The sequence below is a fragment of the Corapipo altera genome, unplaced genomic scaffold, assembly GCF_003945725.1.
Source record: "Corapipo altera isolate COAL_440 unplaced genomic scaffold, ASM394572v1 45, whole genome shotgun sequence".
Classification (NCBI taxonomy): domain Eukaryota; kingdom Metazoa; phylum Chordata; class Aves; order Passeriformes; family Pipridae; genus Corapipo; species Corapipo altera.
The window spans coordinates 18,084,051-18,107,487 of NW_020884877.1; the positions used below are offsets into that span (position 1 = coordinate 18,084,051).

Sequence of the window (23,437 nt, forward strand, 5' to 3'; positions counted from 1 at the left end):
ACACAAACAAATATCTGATTTTCCTGTACAGTTACTCAGCACTTTTTTCCAGTAGCACCCAAAGCAGGTGGGTAAGTTCAGTAGAGCAGAGCTGGAGGAGCGCTGCTCTGGCAGCAGTTCTCATCCTTTTCCTGGGCTACAGAGTTGCAAATCCAGGGATAGGTTTCTCGTTTAGGGTTTGTTTCCCATTGCTGGCACCCAGACAGCCTGAAAGCTGATGAGGCAATCCTCGGGTAGACCTTGGTCCAAATGAGGTTTCTTTTAGCGCTGCCCCTGAAATGAGACTCTGACAGACTACCTAGGAATGGCACTTGTATGATAAAGACCCCTGGCTGTGTCTGCTGAGGTGTCTTATTAGGGTCATGGAGAGATTGGTTTTTCTTCCCTTAGCAGAACAGTCTAGGGATAGGACTGCAAATGCTGTCATTTCTCTCCAGGACAGAAATCCTACTTGGAATGATGCACCTTGTTATCCCTAGAAGATACTTCTTGCTTCCTTGAGTGCCATGCTAGCAGCAATTAATCTCATCCAACATCAATGGATATTAAAGTTACAGCCAATACCTCCAATGGTTTTTAAAAATCAGCTTCAGCAAGCTTTGCTCCCTCTCCAACCCTTTCCTGGCTTCCACATCTCCTGTGCTTGGCTGTCCTCCACCCAGGCTTTCAGGCTCAGATTTGGAAATCCCTTGCTCCTGACAGTGGACCATTATTTTTCTGGCAATATTTACCTGCTGTCCTTGTGAAATAGAATCAAGGCCTCTGTGATACCTGTGCTGTTTTTCAGAGTATTAATAGACATTATAAACAAAAGAGATTGTCAGATTTCTGCTACAAGAGCTGCACTCAGGAATTTCTTCAGCCAGGAAGGCTGTCCAAATTGGAGCTTGTGATGCCCTGAACCTAGACTGGTTCTGGTTGTAAGAGTGGAGCAATTACTTCCAAGGACCAATCTTCCTCAAGCATCACTATAACAACAGAAGAAGCACAGTATCAGATTCATAAAGAAAACTATACACTATGGAGACTATGAACTTAGAAAAATGTAAGCAAAAGGCCAAGTCTTGAAAGATTCATTAACATGTAAGTTCAGAAGCATGAGCTCAATCAAACTGTCATTGCTCAATCCACAAGCATAGCAAATAAACATAAGAAGGGATTTTTGAAGCAGCAGGGGAAGAAAAAAAAATACTCCTATAAAAGTGGTGAGGATGAATCAGGTGGTAAAACATGAGAACATAAACATCAGTTCAGAATGAAGGAAAAACAGGCTTTATTACTCCACATGAGAAAGCTGATGATGAAGGAGACCTAGTAAAAATGAATGATTTTATCAGTAATATGACTGCACAGACATTGTGGATAGCTGCGTGTCAGCACAGTCTGAATAAATAACTGCAATGGTTTTGTTTGCTTCTCTGTATGTTTAAAACCATAAATATTGATCAAATTTCACAATGAGGCAGAAAATGCTGACATCATGAGAACGTGAAAAATATGCACTTTCCACCAGACATTATTAGCATATTCAGGCCACTGCTGACACTATCTATTAGATAATCTTACCTGAAATGGTTACCGTGATTTTTGACTTGTAGGTCGTGTACCCATCCTGTCTAATCTTCAGGTTAACATGACACAGGCAGAAGAAGGAGTTTCTGTTTTTCCTACATTCAAGAAAGTTCACACACTACAGAGATAGAGAGGAACTTGCCTAGCTTTGTAGTACAGAAAGAAAGGTGTACTCTGTAGCAGTAAACATCTGATATCCCCAAGTTAGGAACAAGTTTGTTCTTGACTGTGTCTACAGAAAGTGCAGTGAGGCACCTCCTGTGTGTCAGCCCAAGCCCTGTGTCTGCTGTTTCCCAGAGGTTTGCTTATCTCCTTATCCACGACTTGGCACAGTCGCTGGGAGCAACCATAGCACCACTGTTTGACCTGTTTAAATTTTTCCTTGGCTTCTCCTGTTCCTCTCAGCTGCTGAGCACAGCTATCACTTTCTGATGTAAAAGGGCATTCAGATGCCTCTTTCAAATAAATGTTAACTCGTTAACCTCTTTACCCTTATGTGTATTTCTCATACAGTTTTAAAATTTTGTAGTGACCCTATGGTAGTTAGACACTCAAACATCTCTCCTGATTAAGGTGGGCAGGGTCTTGCTCTAATTGAGAGAGTCTCATCCACCAGATCAGTATCTTACTGTAAATCAAAAGCAAAAATAATGTTGGAAAGAATCACAGCATAACTGACTCAATAAATAACTGACAACTATGAGTCAGTGTCTGCATTTCTTCCCTAACACAACACTATATGGTAGAATGGCTTTGAATACGTTTTTCCTGTAATTTCAGGTAATGATTAACTCCCAATGACTAAAATATCTCCAGGAGAACTGATGAGACATCTCACATAGTTACTCAAGTTCAAAACTATATTCAAACTTTTACTTTAGTTCTCTCATGCAAAAACACACTTATTTTAACTGAAGCTATTTTAAAACTACCTCACAAATATAAAGTCAGCAGTACTGTTAGAGCATAGTTTTAAGCTAAAATGAGTGTATTCCAGGCAAATGCACACAGAGTATGTGCATGGAGTTTTATTATCTGTCCCATTTATAAGACAGAAGCCATTTTAGTGCCTCTGGCAATGCAGTCATCTCTGAGATGAAATATAACCATACCAGATCACATTGTAGGATAAAAGACTGAAGGAGCGAGCACAGGAAAGAACGAAAACCAGAGAAAATCTGTGAGTAGGTTTGTCCTGATGGAAAAGCTCCCACTTCAGGGTTTCATTCCTGAAGAGGGTGTGTTAAAGCATGCAAGATAATAAAGAGCAGCAGATGTCTTAAGAATTGGTATTATGAAGAGTGTTGTAAGGCATGTAACTTTTGGGAAGAAAGAATATTTTTCACACAAACTACATGACCTACATTGCAGCAAACACAGTATTAATTTTCTGGAACCGAGATTGTTATAATTTATTTCAATATAGTATAATAGGATTAGATTATGTAGCATGCTAAAAAACAGCAGATGATAACAACATATGTATTAATATATCAGTATAGTAAGTAAAAGAATTGTAAGCTAAGAAATAGTAGAGAATCTCTGGGGGACACGTGTAAGTAACTTCCACGTCTGGTTCTGAAAAGCAGAAAGTGGCGAATATATGGAAGAGAAAGAAGTGGGAGCAGAGATGGGCAAGAAATGGGGAAAGCAATGGACAGGCAAAATCAGCACTGATGTGAGTGTGAATGTGATGTGTGTGGCCTGGATGTCAGGTATAAGAGGAATGTGATAATTAAAAACTATAACACATAGTCATACAAGACGACCTGAGATGTTTGTGTACAAAAATCACATGCAAACACACCCAGGTTAGAACTGCAGCATTCAGGATGACTCCGAATCTTCCAAGAATAGTGAAATATGGTGGATGGATAATCTGTGGCTGCAACACACTTAAACTAATGTGTAGTCTGTTAAGAAAACTAGAAATAAAACCAGAGGTACAGAGGCATCACTCAGTGTCAATGAACTTGCCTACAGAGGCAGAGAAAGGTAACATAGGCAGAATGGAATTTGTCAAACTAAAGGTCTTCTGAAGGACCACTAAGGAACTGTTATGCTTAGATCTAAATCAAATTACTAAAAACATGGAAGAGAAACTCCCAAGCATTGCCTCATTTCAGGAGATTTAAACTCGTCAGAAATAGAGTATAAAGCAAATGTTCCTGATAACGATAGAACCAGTTATTCCAGGGCATAATAGCTGGCAGATTTCATCACTGAGCAGTCACTGGACTACCATGATGCTATTCTAGGTGGTCTTTGTTAGGTAGTGATGACATAGAGCAGCTGGTTGTAGAAAATAACCTAGCTAAAGTTATCCCAACTTGATAAAACTCAAAATAAGTGAAAGAATGAACAAGAATAGGCTTGTTAGTTTCTCAGAATTTGTCCTTGTGAAGTATTGTACCTAAAGGAATTAGTTAGTGATATAAATTGGTTGAAAGTTTCAAATCTATTAGAATTAATTTATTTTAAATAATAATTTAAACATCTGTAATTTGCACTGTAAGTAGAGAGTGAAGGGTGTTAGCACCTTACAAATCCTTTAAAAAAAAATAAACATTAGGAGTGAGCAAAGAGAGTGAAAGACATAGGGGAAGAAATCCCTACCATACCAGATCATCAGTGAAAACAGTATTTTGGCAACCTAGAACAAGAGGATGCAGTCAGATCTGTCAAATTTACAGACATGCCATCTGTAAACAACATTTAAAAGACTGAGAGTTTTTCCTACCACACAGATAAAAGGGAGTCTGGTATGTGGCAAGGATGGGGTAGAGATCAAAGCCTATATGGACAGTACCCAAACAAAGTAAATTCTGTAAAGACGATGGTACAGATCATGGAGTAAAATAGAATCAGGATGGAAAGTATCTGTAGAAACTTGAAAACTAAATACAAAGTGTAGTAGGCCTATAGTGAAATGGTGTCTGTTATACATCCTAAAATGCTCAAAGAAGCAAAATTAAATTTCAGGTACAGGATCAAGTTTTTCTTTAAAGATCTACCATAACAAAGGAGAGAGAAAGAGCATATGAAAAAGTGACATCACATCTACAACTTCATTAATTAACCTTAGTAATATGAAAATTTTGTGCACATTTTGCAAAGAATAAATAAGGGTGCAGAGATAAAATAGAGAAAATAAGCAATAAATGTTTAATACAGTGTATTAGGACTGGGGGAATGTATGTATGGTACCATCTCTCTGGAAAGGGCATTGTTTGGCAACTTTAATTGTGTAGAGATTTTCAAGTGTCACTGTTTCATCTAGTCCTTCAAAGTGTTAACACTTTCCATTGTTCCTAAAAGTGGAGTGGTCAGATGAGAAAAATATCTGTACCATTATTCCCCTCATATACAATTATTAGGGAACAGAGAGCTGGAGGTGTGGGGTAGAATTTAATAGTACAAGTGCTGGACCACATCCAAATGAAGGTAGAAATGATTTCTGTTGTAAATTGAATCAGTTGGACAACAGAAGGACCACAAGGTCTTGGTTAGTCATATAATGATGCTGAGAGAGCTGGGATGGAGCCATGGGAAAGGCAAAAATGATCCTTCTTAAATATGATATAGGAGACTCAAAGAAGGGATACCTAAGTACGGACACCATTGTAGGAGGCACTGGTCAAAGCTTCTCTGGGGTACCAAAAACAGTCACCCAAAATTAGGAAAAAGCATTGAAAGAAATGCAGAAAAGTAGTATTGGACAAAACAAAGAATGAGGCATATACAGTTGCTATCTATAAATATATCAAGAGGAGGGGAAAAAGGGCAGGGCAAATACTAGGAAGGGAAAGAAGTTATTTAAGTTGCCAGACAATGTTGTAATTAAAATAAATGGATATAAATTGAAAGTTAGTCTATCCAGGCTGGAGCTGTGAAGGTTTCCAGCCATGAGAAGAGTGAAATCTCTGAAACAATCTTCTAGTAAGAGTAACAGGAACAAAGAATTATAGGTGTGGGTATCACAGTGAAATGGAAGTTATTTGCTTGCAAATTGGATAATAAGAATTAACCTAGCTCTTGCATAACGGTGAGTAGAGACACTTTCTATTTGCCTCTCTGCCAGAGAGTCAAACAGTCTGAGTAGCCTTATGATGAATTTTCATAAGTTTATTATCAGAGCTGTGTAAGATGAAAGGACACATCTTCAGTATCTATGGGATCCTTTGCAGTGTTATGCCCTCTGGTTTGTACTGCTGTGGCAATAGTATTTTTTTAAATTTCTGCTAATGTATGGGTTCAGATAGAAAGCATGACTCTATGGCCTCCTGTGTCATATTGACATGCTACAAAATGTTAAGACTTAAATTTTTTTAAATATTGTTTTAAAATCATGATAAATCTGTGTGCTAAGTGTCCAACTAAAGCACAGCAATGCAGTCGCAAATGTATGAGATAAGAAACATATGTATCAGTGGATCTAATATTACTGCCAGTATTTACATGATTAATCATTTTGAACTCCTAGAAAACATTACTAGGGAAAATCTGCTCTGCATTATCCTTTTTGTTTTACTCATCAAAATACTTGGAATTCATTTAGTTGATTTTTTTTTTTTATTTAGAGGTGGTTCTATTTACATGTTCCTAGTCTTGCATGGTTTTATTAGATATAGAATATCGACAGTTCTGATCAGTTCTTTAAGAATTGTAGAAGCACTAATCATTATATATAATGTTGTTTTTTCCAACATTCCTGTTTACATGTGAACAGACACGGTTTGTTTAAATTTCCTTCCTATTTCCAGAAGAAACACATAAGAATAAGGCAAAATTTATAAAATATAGTAATAATTTACATTGACAAAGATGTTGCAAACAACTTCTGACATTTCAGAATCATGTAACTGAACTTATAACAAAGACAATAGAAGTAATGTTCTGTTTACTGTGAGAGATGGAATTTGAAAAAAACATGCAAACTAAATTATAACTCTAATATAACATAAGTGACTAAATTGTTTAAAAAATATGTGAACGTCTCCAAAGCTTCTTATATAAGTTGCAAGGCAAAATATTGCTAAATGGTAACAGACCTGTTAGTATCTGAACACCTTCTTCCCTTGTGAGTTCGAAAGTCCTCACTTCTCTACTCCAGAGGAGCAGAGTAGCCATAAGATGGCAGCACTCTGCACAAATGCTCCTGAAACCCTAAATCCTGCTCTTTTCCCAAAAGGAGATGTCAGCCACTGGTGGGAACAAGTGGCCTGAACGCTGGGTGTCTGTAAATGGAAATCAAGCTGGCTGAGCCCAGAATAACTCCTGAGAAGCTTCAGAAATGCTTTCATGCAGTACCTGAGCCCATTTTCCGCAGTTTTTAGCAGCTGTTTGGGTGCTGAGCTAAGCACTCTTTTCTTATCTGTTCTGATTATTCTAGAGTAACTTTATTCAAACCATGTATTGTAGCAAAGCACAACACCTCTGTAGGTTTCAGTAAGGTCAGCTATAAAACAATTTTCTGCTTGTAAAGCCAGAGTGGAATAACTTTTTACAAGTGATTTAATCCCAGCTCCATAGTTTAGAATTTACATAGATGGTCAGGCCTGAAGACGTTGTATTTGCATAACCTGAGAGGCCTTTCCAAAAGCAAGCTCAACTTGCTGCTGGGCTGTGCTAAAGGGTTGTCTTTCCCTTCATGCCACTCCAACACACCTGTCTCAGGGCTCACTTTGGCCTTCTGTGCTGGGGACAGCAGGTCTGGTCTGAATTTAGCATTAATCTGAACAGAGTAAGTTACAGAAAGTTCTTCAGCTGAAGCACAGGCATCTGAGGAGCTGTGCAGTCAGTATTCAGTGTCATTCCCATCCCAAATATGCTCAGCCTTGCACCAGCCTTGAGGAGAGGCGCTTGCTCTGGTGCCCCTGCCCCAGGTTTTTATCAAGTAGGGAAAATAAGAGGTACCATGTAACCATGAAAAACAGACAGAAACCAAGGCCAGATTTGATGGGCTGTGTGGAAGTCCCTGGCCAGACTTGAGTGTCACAGGCTGGTTGGCAGTCCTATTCCAACGCCAGGTGATTTTCCTACGGTTCCAACTGAGCCCTTCTGCAGTTCAGAGGTTTGATTATTTTGCTTTGGGTGTGAGAGTGTATTCAAATCTGAAAAGCAAACAAATCTTTCAGGGTGCTTACCCATGCCAAGAAAACTAAGAACAGAGCTTCGCTCATGCCTTTGGCTGGAACCAGCCAGGTCAGAGCTGTGGGTAAGGTAAACATGAGTTGAAAACACCCTGACTTGCCTGCCTGCTGCTCACTGCACAGTTGGTGAGCAATTCCTCCTCCTTCCTTCTCTTCCTCTCTGTTTGTTCAGAGGTAGGTTGTTGACTTCACTCTCTGCCCTCGTCCACCTGCAGTGTGCTGCTCCGGAAACCAGAGGAGACCAGAGCATGAATCACAGCCTGAGTCACCAATCCCAAACACCCTGCTTTGATCAGAGGAGAAAATTCCTTTCCTCTATGTGGCTCTTCATCTTCTGCGACCCTCTGGAAGGAGCTACAGATACTCCTTCCACTTCTTCCAAATCTGATCTCCATTGTGCATAGGCATGCTTGGAAGCAGCACCTGGAGACCTTTGCCTTTCCATATGGCCGACCATGTCTCGGTGGCCTCTGTGGCTCACCCTACAGAGGAGTGTTTTGGTCCTAGGCTCCTAATGGGATATGATATTTGTACACCCCAGAACACAGGAACTGGAGTGAAGCATCTCCATCCCTGTATGTTCAGACCTTTGCTTACAACATGCTCCATGTCACTTATACAGGACCTGAATGCTTACAGTGGTTTCTTTGGATGGATGCCATTTGCTGTTGGAGCAGTACCCATCTCTTGCCATGGTGATTAACAAAGAAAGAGATAGCAGGTAGTATCAACTGAAAAAAAAGTTGCTGATTAGTCATATTCACCATCACTGTGAATTTCCCCATTAAATACAACTGTTTGTTAGGGATTGTTGCTTCCTCTTCAAATGTTTTTAGCAGCTCTTTGTAAAACATTGTCAGACCTGTCCTGCAGCAAAGACAGAGACAGGACAGCCCTTCCAGTGTCGCTACAGTATTTGTCTGTGGTTTCTGTCTGTGCTGGACTGGCCTGTTTTCAGGACTCTCACGTCACTATGTGGCTACTCAAATCACCTTTAGCTCTTTAGAGATCAATTAAAGTTTCAAGCTTGGAAACTTTTTTCAGGCTTCATTGCTTAGCTAACTGACAGAAATCCTCTGAAACATCTTTGGAACTGTGTCTGTCAGGCTGCTGAGGCATATATTTCTGCTCAGACTTTCCAAAATAAAAGCTTTCCATTTCTGCTGGCCCAAGAGCCTGGAAGAACTTGACTATACAGCTATGGAACATATGTCTTCTTCAAGAAAAAAGTATTTTAACCTGCAGACTTTTGTATATATTTTTCAGTTACTATCTTTTGGGTTAAAAAGTCTGACCAAAACTTTGAAGTCTACTTTGATTCCCCACTAAGAGGTTTTCAGGAGCTTTTTAGTCCAGTTTGATTGGGAAGCCAACCAGGGAGAGAATAAAGTCACCAGATGTTTCAAGTACAAAGTAACCTGCCTCTGACCTACGAATTGCAGCCCTCTGCTTCTTAAAGATGCGTTGAAGAGGTGAATATGGTGGCTCTATATGGTGGAGAGAAGGGAGACTCCCTCTCACCAGAAGAGAGAAATGTTTTTTGAAGTGCAGGAGATGCCTCCCCCTGCTTTTGTAAATATTCTGAGAATCACCTCAGCCCAGGGGACATTCAGACTTTAAATTGCTCCATATTTTTCAAGGCTTTCAGGATGAGTGTGTGTGTGAGAAGAACATTGGGAGTTAAGAGCTGGGTTGTATGTGAAGCTGAGAGATCTGTGCTATCTTTGTGTATTATAAGTGCCAGGTATGGGTGAAAATGTACTAAGGGTTTTAACCTATACAGATTTTATTATCTTTTAAAGAGCCACAGACTTGCATTTTGCAGCATTGCCCATAGTGAAAGATAAACAGCTATTTTCTGTTCTGATGTGGCATTATAAAACTGTAACTCTGATTTAACTGAACCAGAATTTGCTCCAAAATGAAAATGTAGTGGCTGATGGAAACAATAGTAATTGTGTTATGACTGTACTCTAAACTACCTTTTTGTTGTATCTCATTGAATTGATGCCTTTAATTTGGGTGAGTGAAACAAGACTCTTTTAAAAACCTTATGAAGGCTGGAAACCTTGTCAAATCAAGCAATGCCAGGATCCCAAAGGATTTTACACATCCTTCCCACATCAGCATGGATACTCCAGATTGAAATTCTATTCTTCTAGAGATAGTTAAACCCAATAAAGCATTGATCTAGTAGAGGAACTTCCTGATCAACTTACCCTTAGATATCACTTTTTCCTGTGTGTTTTTATTGTTGTTAGTTCTGCTACTTTCTTTTTCTTCTCTGCTCTCTCTAGACAATCTGGGGAGGTCTGTTCCTAATAATTTGCAGAAACTTAGCTATTTTATTCAGGAAAGACTTATGCAGATAGTCTTTGGCAGCCACCCCATTCAGAGGCAGGCACGCACTTAGCCTCCAGCCATGCTGTCTTTGCCAAGACATATATAAAATATTACCTCACAAGCAAATGGGGAAGTGATAATATCAAATAGAATTTGTAAGTTTTGTGTAGGCTGTATTATTCATTCTCTCTACACTTAAAAGTCTGATATCTTGAATCTAAGAATAAGCAATTGCTAATTGCCAGCTGTTCGGCTGGTTGGTCCTTAATTTGGGACACTGCTGGTGGCTGGTATGTTTTGAGTCCTTTGAGCACATGCTTTGAAGTGTTACATTACCAGGGGCTGGTAAGAGCTACAAGGTGACCTTCTACATTGAAAGGGAAAGCACTGGGTTTTGGAGCTCTGCAAGGCTGTCGACACAGCAACAATATTAAAGGACACGTTCAAAAAATGACAGTTACAAACAGGGAAATAAGATGGCACTTACAGGAGGATTTTTTTTTTTTAGTAAGAGCAAACATTTTCAGTTGATTACACTTCTTTTTGACCTTATGTAATTACAGTGTTCTGATAGAGTTGTGTCTTCACAAGCTGAGGGAACATAATCTAATCAATGCTTTTTTCATGCCACAGGAAAGTTGCTGTAGCTGAACAAGTGCCTTGCAAGGGACACTCCAAGGTATAGAGAGCAGTTGAAGGAGACTTAGGACTGTTGTTATAAATAGAAATGTTAGGATATGGTTCCATAACAGCCTAAACTGGGCTAAATTCAGCCTAACATATTCCCACCTTTCCTGCCAACTCTGCCTTGCACTCTGGACTGGACAGTCACAGGGTTCAAGGGACCCACCCAGATGAAAAACAGCCCCCCACCTTCCCCACAGTAGGTGATTGGATTTTAGTTGGATCAGTATGAAACAGCTCACTGCTTGTTTGGACATGAGCACTGACTGGTAAGACCGAAGGGGTGGGAACACAAGGGCAGAGCAAAGGTAGTCCTGATGTAATCCAGTTTGAGCTGCTATTGAAACTACCCATAGACTGTGTAAATACTAGTAAAATTGGATGGGCCTGGGAATATTTCCAGGCACTGGAATGAGATCGTCTATGCTATTAAACTGTTAAAATGCTCCCCTGGCATGAATTTGACCTCTTCCAATTAACACTCACTGCAAACAATTTCTGGGCACAATTTGGTTACTAAAATGGTTCCAATAGGCACTTTGGAATGAACTCAGGTCTTTCTGTGCCAGTTAGCCTCAATGCCCAGGAGTGTTTCAGGAGTTTAACTAGTACAGACCCATCCCTACTTTCACATCCTGCCCTGAGAGTGCAGTTACTACCAGTCTGAAAACGGGGGGTCTGATCTTGCCAGCTCTCTTCCTTGGTGAGAGCAACCTAGTCCTTATGAGCTAACTTGAGTAGGATTTCTGACTGCAGAGAAAAAGGATATATGTTTTCGGGCGAGCAACACAAATTACTAAATTAGAATTTTATGCTGCCCCATGTAGTCTATTGCAATCATGTATGAAAAGATAGGACTTGTCTTGAACAAATGGTTTTCAAAACAGACAACAGCAGAGCAGAAAAGATAGGAAGAAATGGAACATACAAATAAGAAATTTTATTTCCTTTTAATAAGATGGTAAGAAATGCATATTTTGCATTCATTTCAGGTTGGGAAGGGGAAAGAGTAGATAGCAATAACTTGTTATGCAGTTGTATCTGTGCTGTAGAATGTTCAGTGACTTATTAGGCAGAGTTTTTTTGACATGATTTTTTTTCCAAGTCAGCTGCAGAACTAGGAATGCAATTATTCCTCCTTCTACATATTAAAAAACCACACAACTGCAGCATTTCCCTTTCAGTCTGGAATATTAATAAAATCAATTACTATGTATCTTGAAATACTGAAACCAGGTCCTCAATTTTAATATGTAATTGCTTTTTGGTTTTTGCTTTTCGTTTGTTTGTTTGTTTTTTTCACAGTTGCCCTTACGAGTTTCCCTACACATCAGGAAATCTGAAAAAATGGGATTTTTACATCTCTCCAGGTATACTCACTTGGCAATTGTAATGATCCATCTCTTCAATGCACTCCCTTGGTGAACAATTAAAGGTGTTATTTTGAAGGACCCTTTTAATCTTTACTGTACACATAAAAACAAAGTCTCTTCGCCGGGTTGCTCTAGGACCCAGAGTGACTGGGATTGACAGAAATCTTCACCTGAATGAATTTTCCCTGTATGCCTTATAAGGAGTCCAGGAAAACAAGGAAGTGATAACCATGTTCACGTTACTGTATGCACAGCCTGTCCTCTTTACCTGCCCAGGTAGCCCTTGTTTTCACTTTTGTTCATGGTCCCTCCTGCTGGGGTTGAAGTTTCCTCGCAATCTGGTGTAGGTGAAAACATACCCTCCAGGAATGTATAATTTTTACGACATTCTACCTTTACGCAGATGATAATTAACAAGCTAATACTTTTTTGTCACGCAGCCAGCACTGAAAACGAATGGGGATTGAATTGCTTTGCCTCTGTTTCCTATTCCTGCAAAGAAATAACTATGTGCAAGGTAAGGCTCAGGGGCAGGGAGATCCATTTCAAAACCTTTTCTGCATTGTTTCTTGCCTGAAGTTGAAATGAAATAGCTTTGTGTCTTCTGTATTTAATCCTTCCTTTCTGTTTAATGACTTTTTTTTTTTGACAGACTGCTGTAGGGCTACACTACCAATTCATCTATGATTTGGTGGTCATTACATAGCACAACATGTTCGAAAGAGACAGACATTTGAGCAATTTCGTTTATGCTAATCACAGTTTGATCTGCTGAGAAACTTTAATATTATACATATGACTGACTGTTTCACTGGTACTTGCACAATGGATAAAAATCATATTAAGTACCTACACAGCTAAGTGAAGCGATTTTAAGCATATAGAGTGAACATAAATCTGTTCTTTTAATATCCCTGGTTATGTTGGAAATTACTTACCTACACCATACCAGAAACATATGTAACACTTTATCAGGTGCACTGAAGAAAACAAGTTAGCCTGCTTTCAGTGAATGCCACCCATAAAGCATGCAAAAGTAAGTATGTTGATTGCCAGCAATTCTGAGGTTTTAATCTTTATTAGAGAGTTAATCTTCTACCAATAGAACTACCATTAAGAAGGAATTTTATCAGTAATCCTAAATATGGCTAAACATGTGCATTTTTCACCTCCCACATTCTCTAAATTATTCATTTCTTCATAAATTGAATGATTAAGCATGTTATTAATAGCCTTTTATCTTCTTGGATTTAAATATAGGGACCTGTTCGCAGGAAAGCGCAGTGACTTGTGAAGATTGTTTGCTTTCCGGACCACACTGCGCTTGGTGTTTGCAAGAGGTACGGTGATAAAAAAAAAATTCAAAGTAAGACTTGAAGTCTTTGTAGTCGCTCTGAGTGATGAAGTATTGACTTAATTGGGTCAGCCCATGTTTTTGTAGTGCATACAGCACTTAGTGAAACCTTCCTGGGGATCAGAAGTGGAATTGAATCTACCCTTCATGGTCTATTATTCATTGTTGGAGTGTGTTTGTTTTGTTTTGTTTTGTGTTTGTTTTTTTTAAAAACCCAACAACATCAACCTTCCTCATCTAAGGCAGAAATAAAAGTGCTATTAAGGGGTTCAGTTCATCAGCCTGAGGGGTGACTCACCCATAGCAATGATGAAGCTCCAGACATGAAGTCAGAGTCCAGACTGTATCTTACATATTACGTGCCAAGCCAGACAGTGTAAACAGAAGGTTTGCAGGTGTAAACAGTGTGTAAGTTTGCAGATGTAAAATTTACATACAGAAATTATTAATCTGTGGTGGACTTTAAGTACGATGATAGTGTTAGTTTTCTAATTAGTATGATATAGATGTGTTTTGGCTAAAATATTGGACTTAAAAATATATCTGGATTTGTTTCCTGTACATCTGTTTCAGGTTTTCTGTGTAACCTTGGGCAAGTAAACTCACATCTCTGCTTCTAAAACTTTTACCTGTAAATGATGCTAAATAATATCTCCTCACTTGACAGTGAATATTCTAGTTCATTAATGTTAGTGAGTTAGCCAGCTATCACAATTAAAAACTTGACAGAAGTAATAGAGAAATAAAACGTCTTTTTCATTGTAGTTTCTGATTTGCACCTTTGCTGCTAAAGGTATTTATTACTTTTGTGTATAGCAAAATTATACCTAGGATGGGACTAACATACTGCTTTATGAAATAGCTCACAAAGACCAAACTGTACTTTTTTAAAAAATAAGTTTTCTAAGAAATATCTTTTGCCATTTGCAACAGGATTTTATTGAAATGAGATCACATAATTTTGACTACTGCCATGTCTTTTCAGGAAAAAAAAAGCCCAATATAATTTGTTGATTTAAAACCAAACAAAAGCAAAACTGTGGAACTACTGAGAACTTCAGAGTAGTAAATATAATTTTTTATTTTGTTCATAAGCTTATTCACTTGTTTGCTAGAGAACAGCACATTAAGAGTGCAAAAGACATAGAAGTTTTAGCGTCTGAGCAAACACAAGCACCTCCAAAGAAATCCCTTTTTTCAGTATGATAAAAACACACCTTGTAATTGTATTTGAAATATGAGGTTGTCTCTTCACACATGTTTTGAAAAGTTACAAACTGTGTAACTAAAGGAGATGATATGGATCTCCCTGTGAAAGCTTTATAATGGTACATGTATTATATGCACTCTGTATTCAAGAAGCAGTGGGTGAGAGTTTTACCTGAGCAGAGGCATCCATTTCGGTCTGAAGAATAATAAACCACTGTTCCCAGCAGGTATCTCAACATTGCTTCCACCAAAATATATAAGATCCCTGACAATTTTCAGGCATGAAGGGTGATGTTTTGGTAGAAAAAAGGGTCACAGTTCTGGTTTTAACAGGTTTAAATAAATTTGCTTTGCTTTGGATGGAAATTTTTTCAGTGACTGAATTCAAAGAATATTTGTGGTTTAATGGCTGAAACCCAGGCTGCTTGCCCAAACGTAGGAGAGCAGAGTGGCCCCATGGCATGGGCCCATGACCATCAGCCAGGAATTAAATGTTTCAGAGCTGGTTTGGCCAGGCATTACCCAGATTTTGATTAGAAAGGTCTTGCAGGCCAGAGCAGTTTCCATTTCAGGAGACAGCTGACTGATTTTGAGGACCTAAACTCCAGACAGCTCTGGGAAATGCTAATAAGACACAGAAGCTGCTTCTTAAAGCTAACCATTAACCTCACCACTACATGGGGTTAGTACCTACCATGTAACAGTGTTGTGGAAAGGAATGCATATCAATGCTTTGAATTGAATAACAAAAGTAAACTGCAAGATATCCAACTGATATTAATAGGCTTGTGATTGCCTCTGGATGGAAGAAGGTCAAGTGGGATACTGGGCAAAACATAGATGTGGGGATGCCGGGAACCGCGCTAGTGCTGGGGAGCAGTAGGGGCAGGCTGTGGTGCTTGCTGGGCACCAGGGAGAGGAACAAGGACTTGCTACCTGCTTCAGTGAACACGTTAAATGAGTGCTGTGGAGAAAGAGTAGGTCAGTTAAAAAAAGAAACAGTGAACACTTGGTACCCCACAATCGATTTGTCTCAAAATGTCTCGGGGTTTATCATCTGCAAGACCTCTTCCATTATTAAATGATGTGATTCGAACAGCAGTTCAAAACTGTTTAGGAAAGACTGATGAATTTGTGGCATAATTCTGTAATAGAAAAAACAGAGGCTCAGAGGGGCTTTGTGTTATCATTCCCAGCACTGTGAAAAGCCAAATGCAGTGAGTGGCACAATTCCCATTCCCCAACAATAGGGCAGTTTCTCCCAGGACAACAAGTCGGTGTAAGTTACGTTAATTATGCGCCTGTGTGACATGATCCATACAGGGCAAATTTGGGTTTCTGTGCCACCTAGATCTAATTCTGCACTAGTTGCAGTAACTTGCATTTTTATTTCTGTTGCCTGCATTGGACTCACCTTTCATCAGTCAAATGCTGGTGGCTAGTCAGGAAAAACATTTAATTCATCCCTTCCTTCTCCTGTTTGCCTTAGAATTACACAGAGTCGGCTGGAATTCATGGGAGGTGTGATACCCCAGAAAATCTTTTGTCAAAAGGATGCCAGTTGAATTTGATTGAATTTCCCATTTCAGAAGTAGAAATTCACAGAAACAAGCCCCTAACTACATCGATCCAGAAGAACAATTCTGATGTCACACAGATTTCTCCTCAAAAATTAACTCTCAGGCTGCGACCGGGTAAGTCACAGTTCATAGATGTGGGATATTTTTTTCAGACAATGTGATATGCTGAAGATTCTCATTGAATGGTCTACAAAAATCTTGGCAGAATTAAGATGAAAACCTGTGTTGAGTCCAGAGTTATATGTTGACACATCACATGAAAACTAGGTTTGACTGAGTTCAAAATACTTTCAGAAGTGCTGGGTACATCATAAAAGTAGGGATTCATATTTTTAGTTCTTATCTTCTCTTGCCATTGAGGTGGCAGGGATAGAATGAAACCCCCTGGCTCCTCCTGAGCCCACCTTCTTTGCCTCTCCTCTGCTGGTCTGGTAAACAGCATATCTCAGAGGCAGCATAAAATCTTGCTTTGAGGATTTACAAGGTACCAGTGACGTTTACGGTTACACACCAGACCTACTTTGGGGTCCTTCGCATGTGAATTTTTCCTGGAGAAAATTTGAAATAAAGAAGAGTAGGAGACATCCAGTTAGGTCATATCACAGTGCTGGAACTGAGAATAAAACTTATGTGTACACTGTGGCCTTCTTTGAATTTCTAAAGTATGTGGTAGGACCCATAAGCTCTACCTTTACTTTTAATTAGCTTCACATCTAAATTTTCTACAGCTGTATGCTGCTGAAGATGTTCTCATATTTTTTCAAATTATAGCAATCAGTTTTAATTCTGTGCTTATGGCTTTACTGCAGAACTGTTTGGAAAAAGCCCCAAACATTAGAACTGCTTTTAATTTATCAGACCCTCATTTGAGATTTTTCTTGACATGACAAAGAATTTTTAAAGTTATTTTGTTAATGCTGCTGGTTATTTAATATACCAGATAATTTTCACCATATAGAAGTTCATGAAGAAATTGACATTGTTCATACCTTCTGCCTAGAAGTGCTGATGTGTATCCCACTTTATAGGACATGAAGAAACAATACAGATCAAGGTTCGCCAGACTGAAGATTATCCAATTGATCTCTATTACCTCATGGATCTTTCAGCCTCCATGGATGATGATCTGAATACAATCAAAGAACTGGGTTCAACTCTTTCTAAAGAAATGTCAAAACTGACAAGCAACTTCAGACTGGGGTTTGGATCTTTTGTTGAAAAACCAGTTTCACCATTTATCAAAACTACAGCTGCAGAAATAAACAACCCTTGCAGGTAGGCAGGGAAAGTCCCGACATCTGTTTGCATGCCAACATTAAGTCATAATATTAATCTTTTGGATAAAATTCAATTAAGCAGCTTCACTGGAACCTCTGCCCTCTTCCAGCTGTAAATTAGTCAGTTTGTGAAACAAGATTTGTTTCTTTAAATTCACACTCTGGTCAGTATTCTGTTGAGTATGATGTTATTTGGAGAGAGGAATCTGAGACTGATTGTGTGTTTTAGTCTTTGCTGCTAGTGACAAATGTGCTTAATGCATTAACAAACAGATATGCAGAATAGTTATATACTCTTCTTTAATTCTTCAGAAGAAAAATACATATATATAAGAATTTTATGACACCAAACTAAGGATTTGCAAACTCAAACCCAACACAGAATATCAGTTTCATTTAGCCATCAATGTTGTTTTCCTGTTTTTTTTCCACTCCAAGGGTCTAGCAGTCTGTCTAAACCCAGGCTGCCCTAGCCCTTGCCCTAGCCCTTGTGAGGGAGAAGCTGTGCTCTGCAGTCTGGAGCAGGACTGCAGCAGCTTGGTGGTGCTCTCTGAATGTCATTAAGGAACTACAGGTCCTAATGTGCTTCCGAATATGAAATCAAGACACAGCAGGGTGCATGGCAAGGGCTGCACTTTTGTAATTGGCTGAATTACTGCTCTAGGAGGCATTTCCCAGCCCTTATGCAGACCTTTTTCCATTGCCCAATTTACTGGATGCTCTTTAATTATTTTATGTTTTTCATTAGATCTTCTCAGGCACAGAAGAGAGATACATGGCCAAAAACTAATCCAGGCAGGCCTTTGAAGTGTTCATTGTAGTGAATTTTCACTCTCTCTTATCCATAAGCTGTCTCACTTTTCTTGCAGAAGTGTACCATACGAGTGCTTACCCACCTTTGGATATAAACATGTTTTGCCTCTAACAAATGATGCTGAAAAATTCAATGAAATCGTGAAAGTACAGCGAATCTCTGCTAATATAGACACTCCAGAGGGAGGATTTGATGCAATTATGCAGGCAGCTGTTTGCAAGGTAATTGAAATTTCTAGGCATAATATTAACTATTCCGTGTATTACTGCTTCTAGTATTATATGGTGGTATTTCAAAGTGGCAGAATATTTTTCAAGAATTTTTAATGCCATCCAAGAGCCTCATTAAATTTGTGTTAAAATAGTTTTGGCTGTAAACATGCACATTGCGCATTGCAATATTTTAGTGTTTCCTTTTAATTGCCAGGGATAAATAACCCCAAATAACTGTATAATTACTGTGACTGTTTTCTTGATTGTTTTTTCTTCAAATATTTCTCATTAACTTTGTTAAGAGTAGTAAGCAGATTGACATGAATATGGCCAGCCTGTGTTATTAAACACAGGGATGGGGAGACAAAATGTTAGCCAAAGACAATGGAATGAACATCATCTTTTAAGAGACGTGGTGTTGCCTTTGACACTCCCTTGAAAATTATGCTCTTCATTTATTTTGAGATGCCGTCCTCCAAATATTTTGCTGCTTTTCTATATTGTCATGCAATATAATCTGCTAAATTGATGTGGTTTAAATGACAGGAAAAAATTGGATGGAGGAATGATTCTCTACATTTGCTGGTGTTTGTGAGTGATGCTGATTCTCATTTTGGGATGGACAGTAAACTGGCAGGAATTGTTATTCCTAATGATGGGAACTGTCATTTGGACCACAATAATGAATATTCCATGTCAACTGTTCTGGCAAGTAACTATGAATTCTGTACAACTCTCGCATTCTGGAAATTTAAAGACTAATATGAGCAACTTAAAAAATTAATGAATTATACTTTTAACACTGAAATGTATAAACACCAGGGAATGCAGGTATTTCATGTAGTCTATTTATTTGTAAGTGCACATCTCAGTAAACAGAGAGGTATGTTTGTATGGAATTAGGATAGATTATAACTAAGAGAAAAGAAATAGCAAATCTGATTTTTGCTAACCAGGAAAGCACATAGAATTGGACTGACTAGTATTTCCTCCTTGATCATGTTCCCTAAAAGGGTGCAAATTCAGGAGTAGTTCAGGGATTTGCAGGACACTGTTCCTGTAGGATGATTTACCAGCTTAAAATTCATTGTTCAAAAAAACCGAATATATACACTATAGTGTTCAGTGTAGGACAAATATCCAGTTGCTCTGGTGCAGTGTTATTCTTTGGATTAAATATATAGATAACAGAGGCTATTGAGCCAAATCTCCCAGCATGGAAGCAGGCTCTATACTTTTCTTAGAGGGGTTTCCTTAAAAACAATGTGAGGAAATTATATAAACGATCTTCTATTTTGTATACATGTATTCCTAATTATAGTTTGTACTACACAGAGAACACAGAGTTAATTATGATCACTTGAACATAATGTTAATTATGATCACTTGAATGTGTGTTCTCACGGGAGAGACAGACAGTAACTGGAAGCACATGAGAAACAGATTGATGTGCCTCTTTTCTGTTTGTTTGCAGGAGTATCCCACAATTGGACAATTAATTGACAAACTTGTGCAAAACAATGTTCTATTAATTTTTGCTGTAACGAATGAGCAAGTTCACACATATGAGGTGAGCAAATTAAAATGTTCAGTTTGCTGGTATTTGTTTTAAAGTTCACCCTTTTGCATAGCTGATAGAGTAATTCTAGTACTAAGGACTGAATTCTGCAAGATAGTTATGTATTAAAAATAACTAGGAAATCGTATATTGGAGGAAAGCTCTTCTGCTTAAGAAGTGCTTCTTCATGTATTGATTTTGACATTCTTAGGTAACTTTTAAATTGGATTTCAAGTTGAATCACACTAATCTTTTAAGTCAAGGATTGTCAAACTAAGCATTGCTAAACTTCAGTGTGGTCATTGGGATTAGTCTTCTGTATTTTATAAGGCTAGAGGACAGTTGAGCCTTCTATAAGAAAAGAACACACTCTGAAACATACAGTTGTTTTCATGCTCAAATCTGAGATCTTGGTTTTTTTGGGTTTTGGATTTCTTGGGGTTTTTTTTGTTTGGGGGGGGGGGGGTTATGTTTTGATTGGTTGGTTGGGGTTTTTTTCCATTTTTCTTTTATTTCTATGATGCTTTCCAGTGAGACTAGTAGGAAACTAGCATCAAGATGAAAAGTGAAGAAGATGATGGACAAGGTTCTCTTTCCTCATATATTGGTTCTCATAACTACTGAAGGAAAACACTTCATTACAGGAATTTTGGACATTAGGACTAGCAGAATCCTCTTCAGTGAAGTCAATTTCCTGCTCTGTGAAGTCATGTCATGGCAAACGGGAGCCAGGAGAGAGGGGAGAGCAGAGGAGCAGTGGTTACAGATATACAAAATCCATATTTTTAATAACTCAAATATAATTTATACCTGCAGCTCCATCAGGCATCTGTGCAGGCATCTGTTTTCAGCCTCCACAGTTACAAGCCCTCCTGCAGGCCTCTGCTACTTTTGACCCGCTGGATGTTCCAGCTGTGAGCTGAGGCAAAGCTGCCAACAGCTGCTTCACTGTTCTTACAGTGAATGTGAGCAAAAGCCGTCTAAGATAAAATAGGATGGATATTGGCAATTCTTATTTCTTTTTCTGTCCAGTCCTGCTCCAGGAAAGAAATTTTCACATGCTAAAAGAAACTCTAGATTTGAGTTCAGTGTGGATAATAAGGGTTTTTGCAGCCTAAACTTGGCTGCCTGGCCACGTACTGCTGCTGTGTGAAAGGAGACAAGCAGAGAGAAATTGTTCCTCCAAATTTATTCAGGTTGGTTGAGAGGCAGTCAATAAGGGTGATCCTGCTAATACAATAAGCTTGGCTTTCCAAAGGAAAAACCGTTGCAAAACATTTCTCATTAAAAACAAAAGTACGGTAATGAGGAGAGAGGTGCTCCTCTGGTGTGATTACCACATGGAAAAAAGGAAAGAAAGTGTAGGGGAAAAGAGAGAGCAGATGCATCCTTGAGGTACTCACCAGTATGACGGTGTTCTATTTCTGTCCTCTGTGTAAGCCAGGGAAGACTCTCCCAGTACTTCTGTAACTGATTCCAGTGGTAGAGTTGTTTAGAGTAAAAGTAATGCTCCAGCTGTTTTACAAAATTGACAGAAGTCACAACTTTCATAAACTGATTCTCATATTACAGCCTTGACAAGGGAGGAAACACTCTGCATCTTGAAGCACTGACTGCCTGGCTTTTTAAAGACTGTATTAAATACTGAGCTGGATGATGAAAATTTAGATCGGTAACAGCTGAAGTCAATCTACAAATGCAATGAGATTCTATAGTCCTTGCATAGTTTCATTAATATTTTACATTTTAAAAAATTTACTAAATTCCATTATTGCTCAGCAATTTGTTAATAGAGACCCAGTTAATAAAAAGTGAAATATTTTTCCTGATTTTAATAGGTGCTGCATAAATAAGGGCAGTTCTAGGAAGTTAGTTTGGAAATATCTCTTTGATTTAAAGAGCCTTATTCTGTCCAAAGAAACTTTTTTCTTACTGATGGTATTGTATTTTTCCTTGGAAATTGCTAGTGGTCACCCTCAGAGATGGCCAACAGCATTCTTATCAAGGTGGTTTTATTCCAGTGTCTTATATCAGTATCAAAGTTACCGAGGGGCACCCTTTGTTCATGGTAACACTAAACAAAGGCTAATAGCTACAAAAAAATTCCCTGGTTAACCCAACTAGCGAATGGTTTGTTCTCATTACTTTCTTTGTCAGAAAAAAGAAAGTACAACTATCTTCTATCTTGTAGGGTGTAGAGTAATCCCACTGAATGTATTCTATCTGCTGCTTTCATCTTTTGGTACTGCTTTCTTTCACTTCTTTGTATAGCTGTAGTTGTTATGGTCTGCTTTTTGTCCTGTAGGTGATGTGGAAAAGCAGTCAAAGCAAATACAAAAATCACATATAAGTTTCACAGTGCAGTTTTTTCACAGTGCAATATACTTTCAAGGGTTCATGTAGGATATGCAAACAGGGCAATAGAGCCGTGTTTTCATCTGTGTGATGCAAATTTTGTAATATAAATGTAAATAACCAGTATCCACACTTAAGAATGTAAAAAGAATAAAACAAGGCAAGAGTTATTCTTGTGGTAAGGCCACTGCTCAGGTAGCCTGGAAGAGGTAGCAGAGGACCCTAAACCACCATTAAACCACATTTGTCTTGGTGTTTCACTTTTTAAAAGCTTCAGCAATGGCGATTCTGCAGCCTCCCTCTGAAAACCTTTCCAATTATTCTTGGAGGTGGAAAGCCTCTCCCCAAATATCTCATCACAAATCTACTTGAACTCAGCATCTAATTATATCAGATCCCAATACTGACCATTGCTATTCATAATTCAGTTCTCAGGGACAAACATACATTAAAATTATTGTGAGGACTTAGAAAGCACCTCTTTAAATACACTTGATAGATTCCATTAGTCTAAAGTGCAGTGTTCAGACTGTCAAATACATGTTTTATATTTCTAGCCCTGTATAATCCCCAACAATTTAGCCCGAAATAATTCATTCATGTTATATTGTTGATCCTCTTCAACTGAATTTTCACTTTACCCACTTACTGTATGTGTATAAGTATCTAACACACAATTATTATGGGTGGCACAAGCACAGAATACATATGCTTTTACAGAGCTGGTGTTAGTTTTGATCCTTCCATGCATCCAAACAGCTACTGTACAGCAACTGCAAGAGATCATTTAGGTCTGACATCTGACGCTGTCCCTGAGCACAATAACTTCTGTGTACAAGAAGCAGCCATGTGGAAACATTTTTACAGCCACTCAAAATTAAATTCAAGAGAGTAGAGAAAATTCCTTACACTGAGCCCAGATAATTTGAGATGATTTATAAAAAGGATTTTTTT

General features: G+C 38.5%; 1 protein-coding gene across 3 annotated transcripts in view; it reads left to right on the forward strand.

Moving 5' to 3' along the window:
• ITGB6 (integrin subunit beta 6) overlaps positions 1-23,437 on the forward strand; it is a 47,376-nt gene that overhangs the window by 3,395 nt on the left and 20,544 nt on the right. For 2 of the 3 annotated variants that reach the window (XM_027637377.1, XM_027637378.1), the window contains 8 exons: positions 12,057-12,121; positions 12,565-12,641; positions 13,385-13,464; positions 16,177-16,381; positions 17,296-17,542; positions 18,414-18,579; positions 19,117-19,278; positions 20,045-20,140. In XM_027637377.1, the coding sequence (XP_027493178.1) occupies positions 12,581-12,641; positions 13,385-13,464; positions 16,177-16,381; positions 17,296-17,542; positions 18,414-18,579; positions 19,117-19,278; positions 20,045-20,140 (1,017 nt within the window). In that variant the 5' untranslated portion in view covers positions 12,057-12,121; positions 12,565-12,580. The remainder of the gene's footprint in view (positions 1-12,056; positions 12,122-12,564; positions 12,642-13,384; positions 13,465-16,176; positions 16,382-17,295; positions 17,543-18,413; positions 18,580-19,116; positions 19,279-20,044; positions 20,141-23,437) is intronic. The other variant, XM_027637379.1, reaches the window with a different exon arrangement.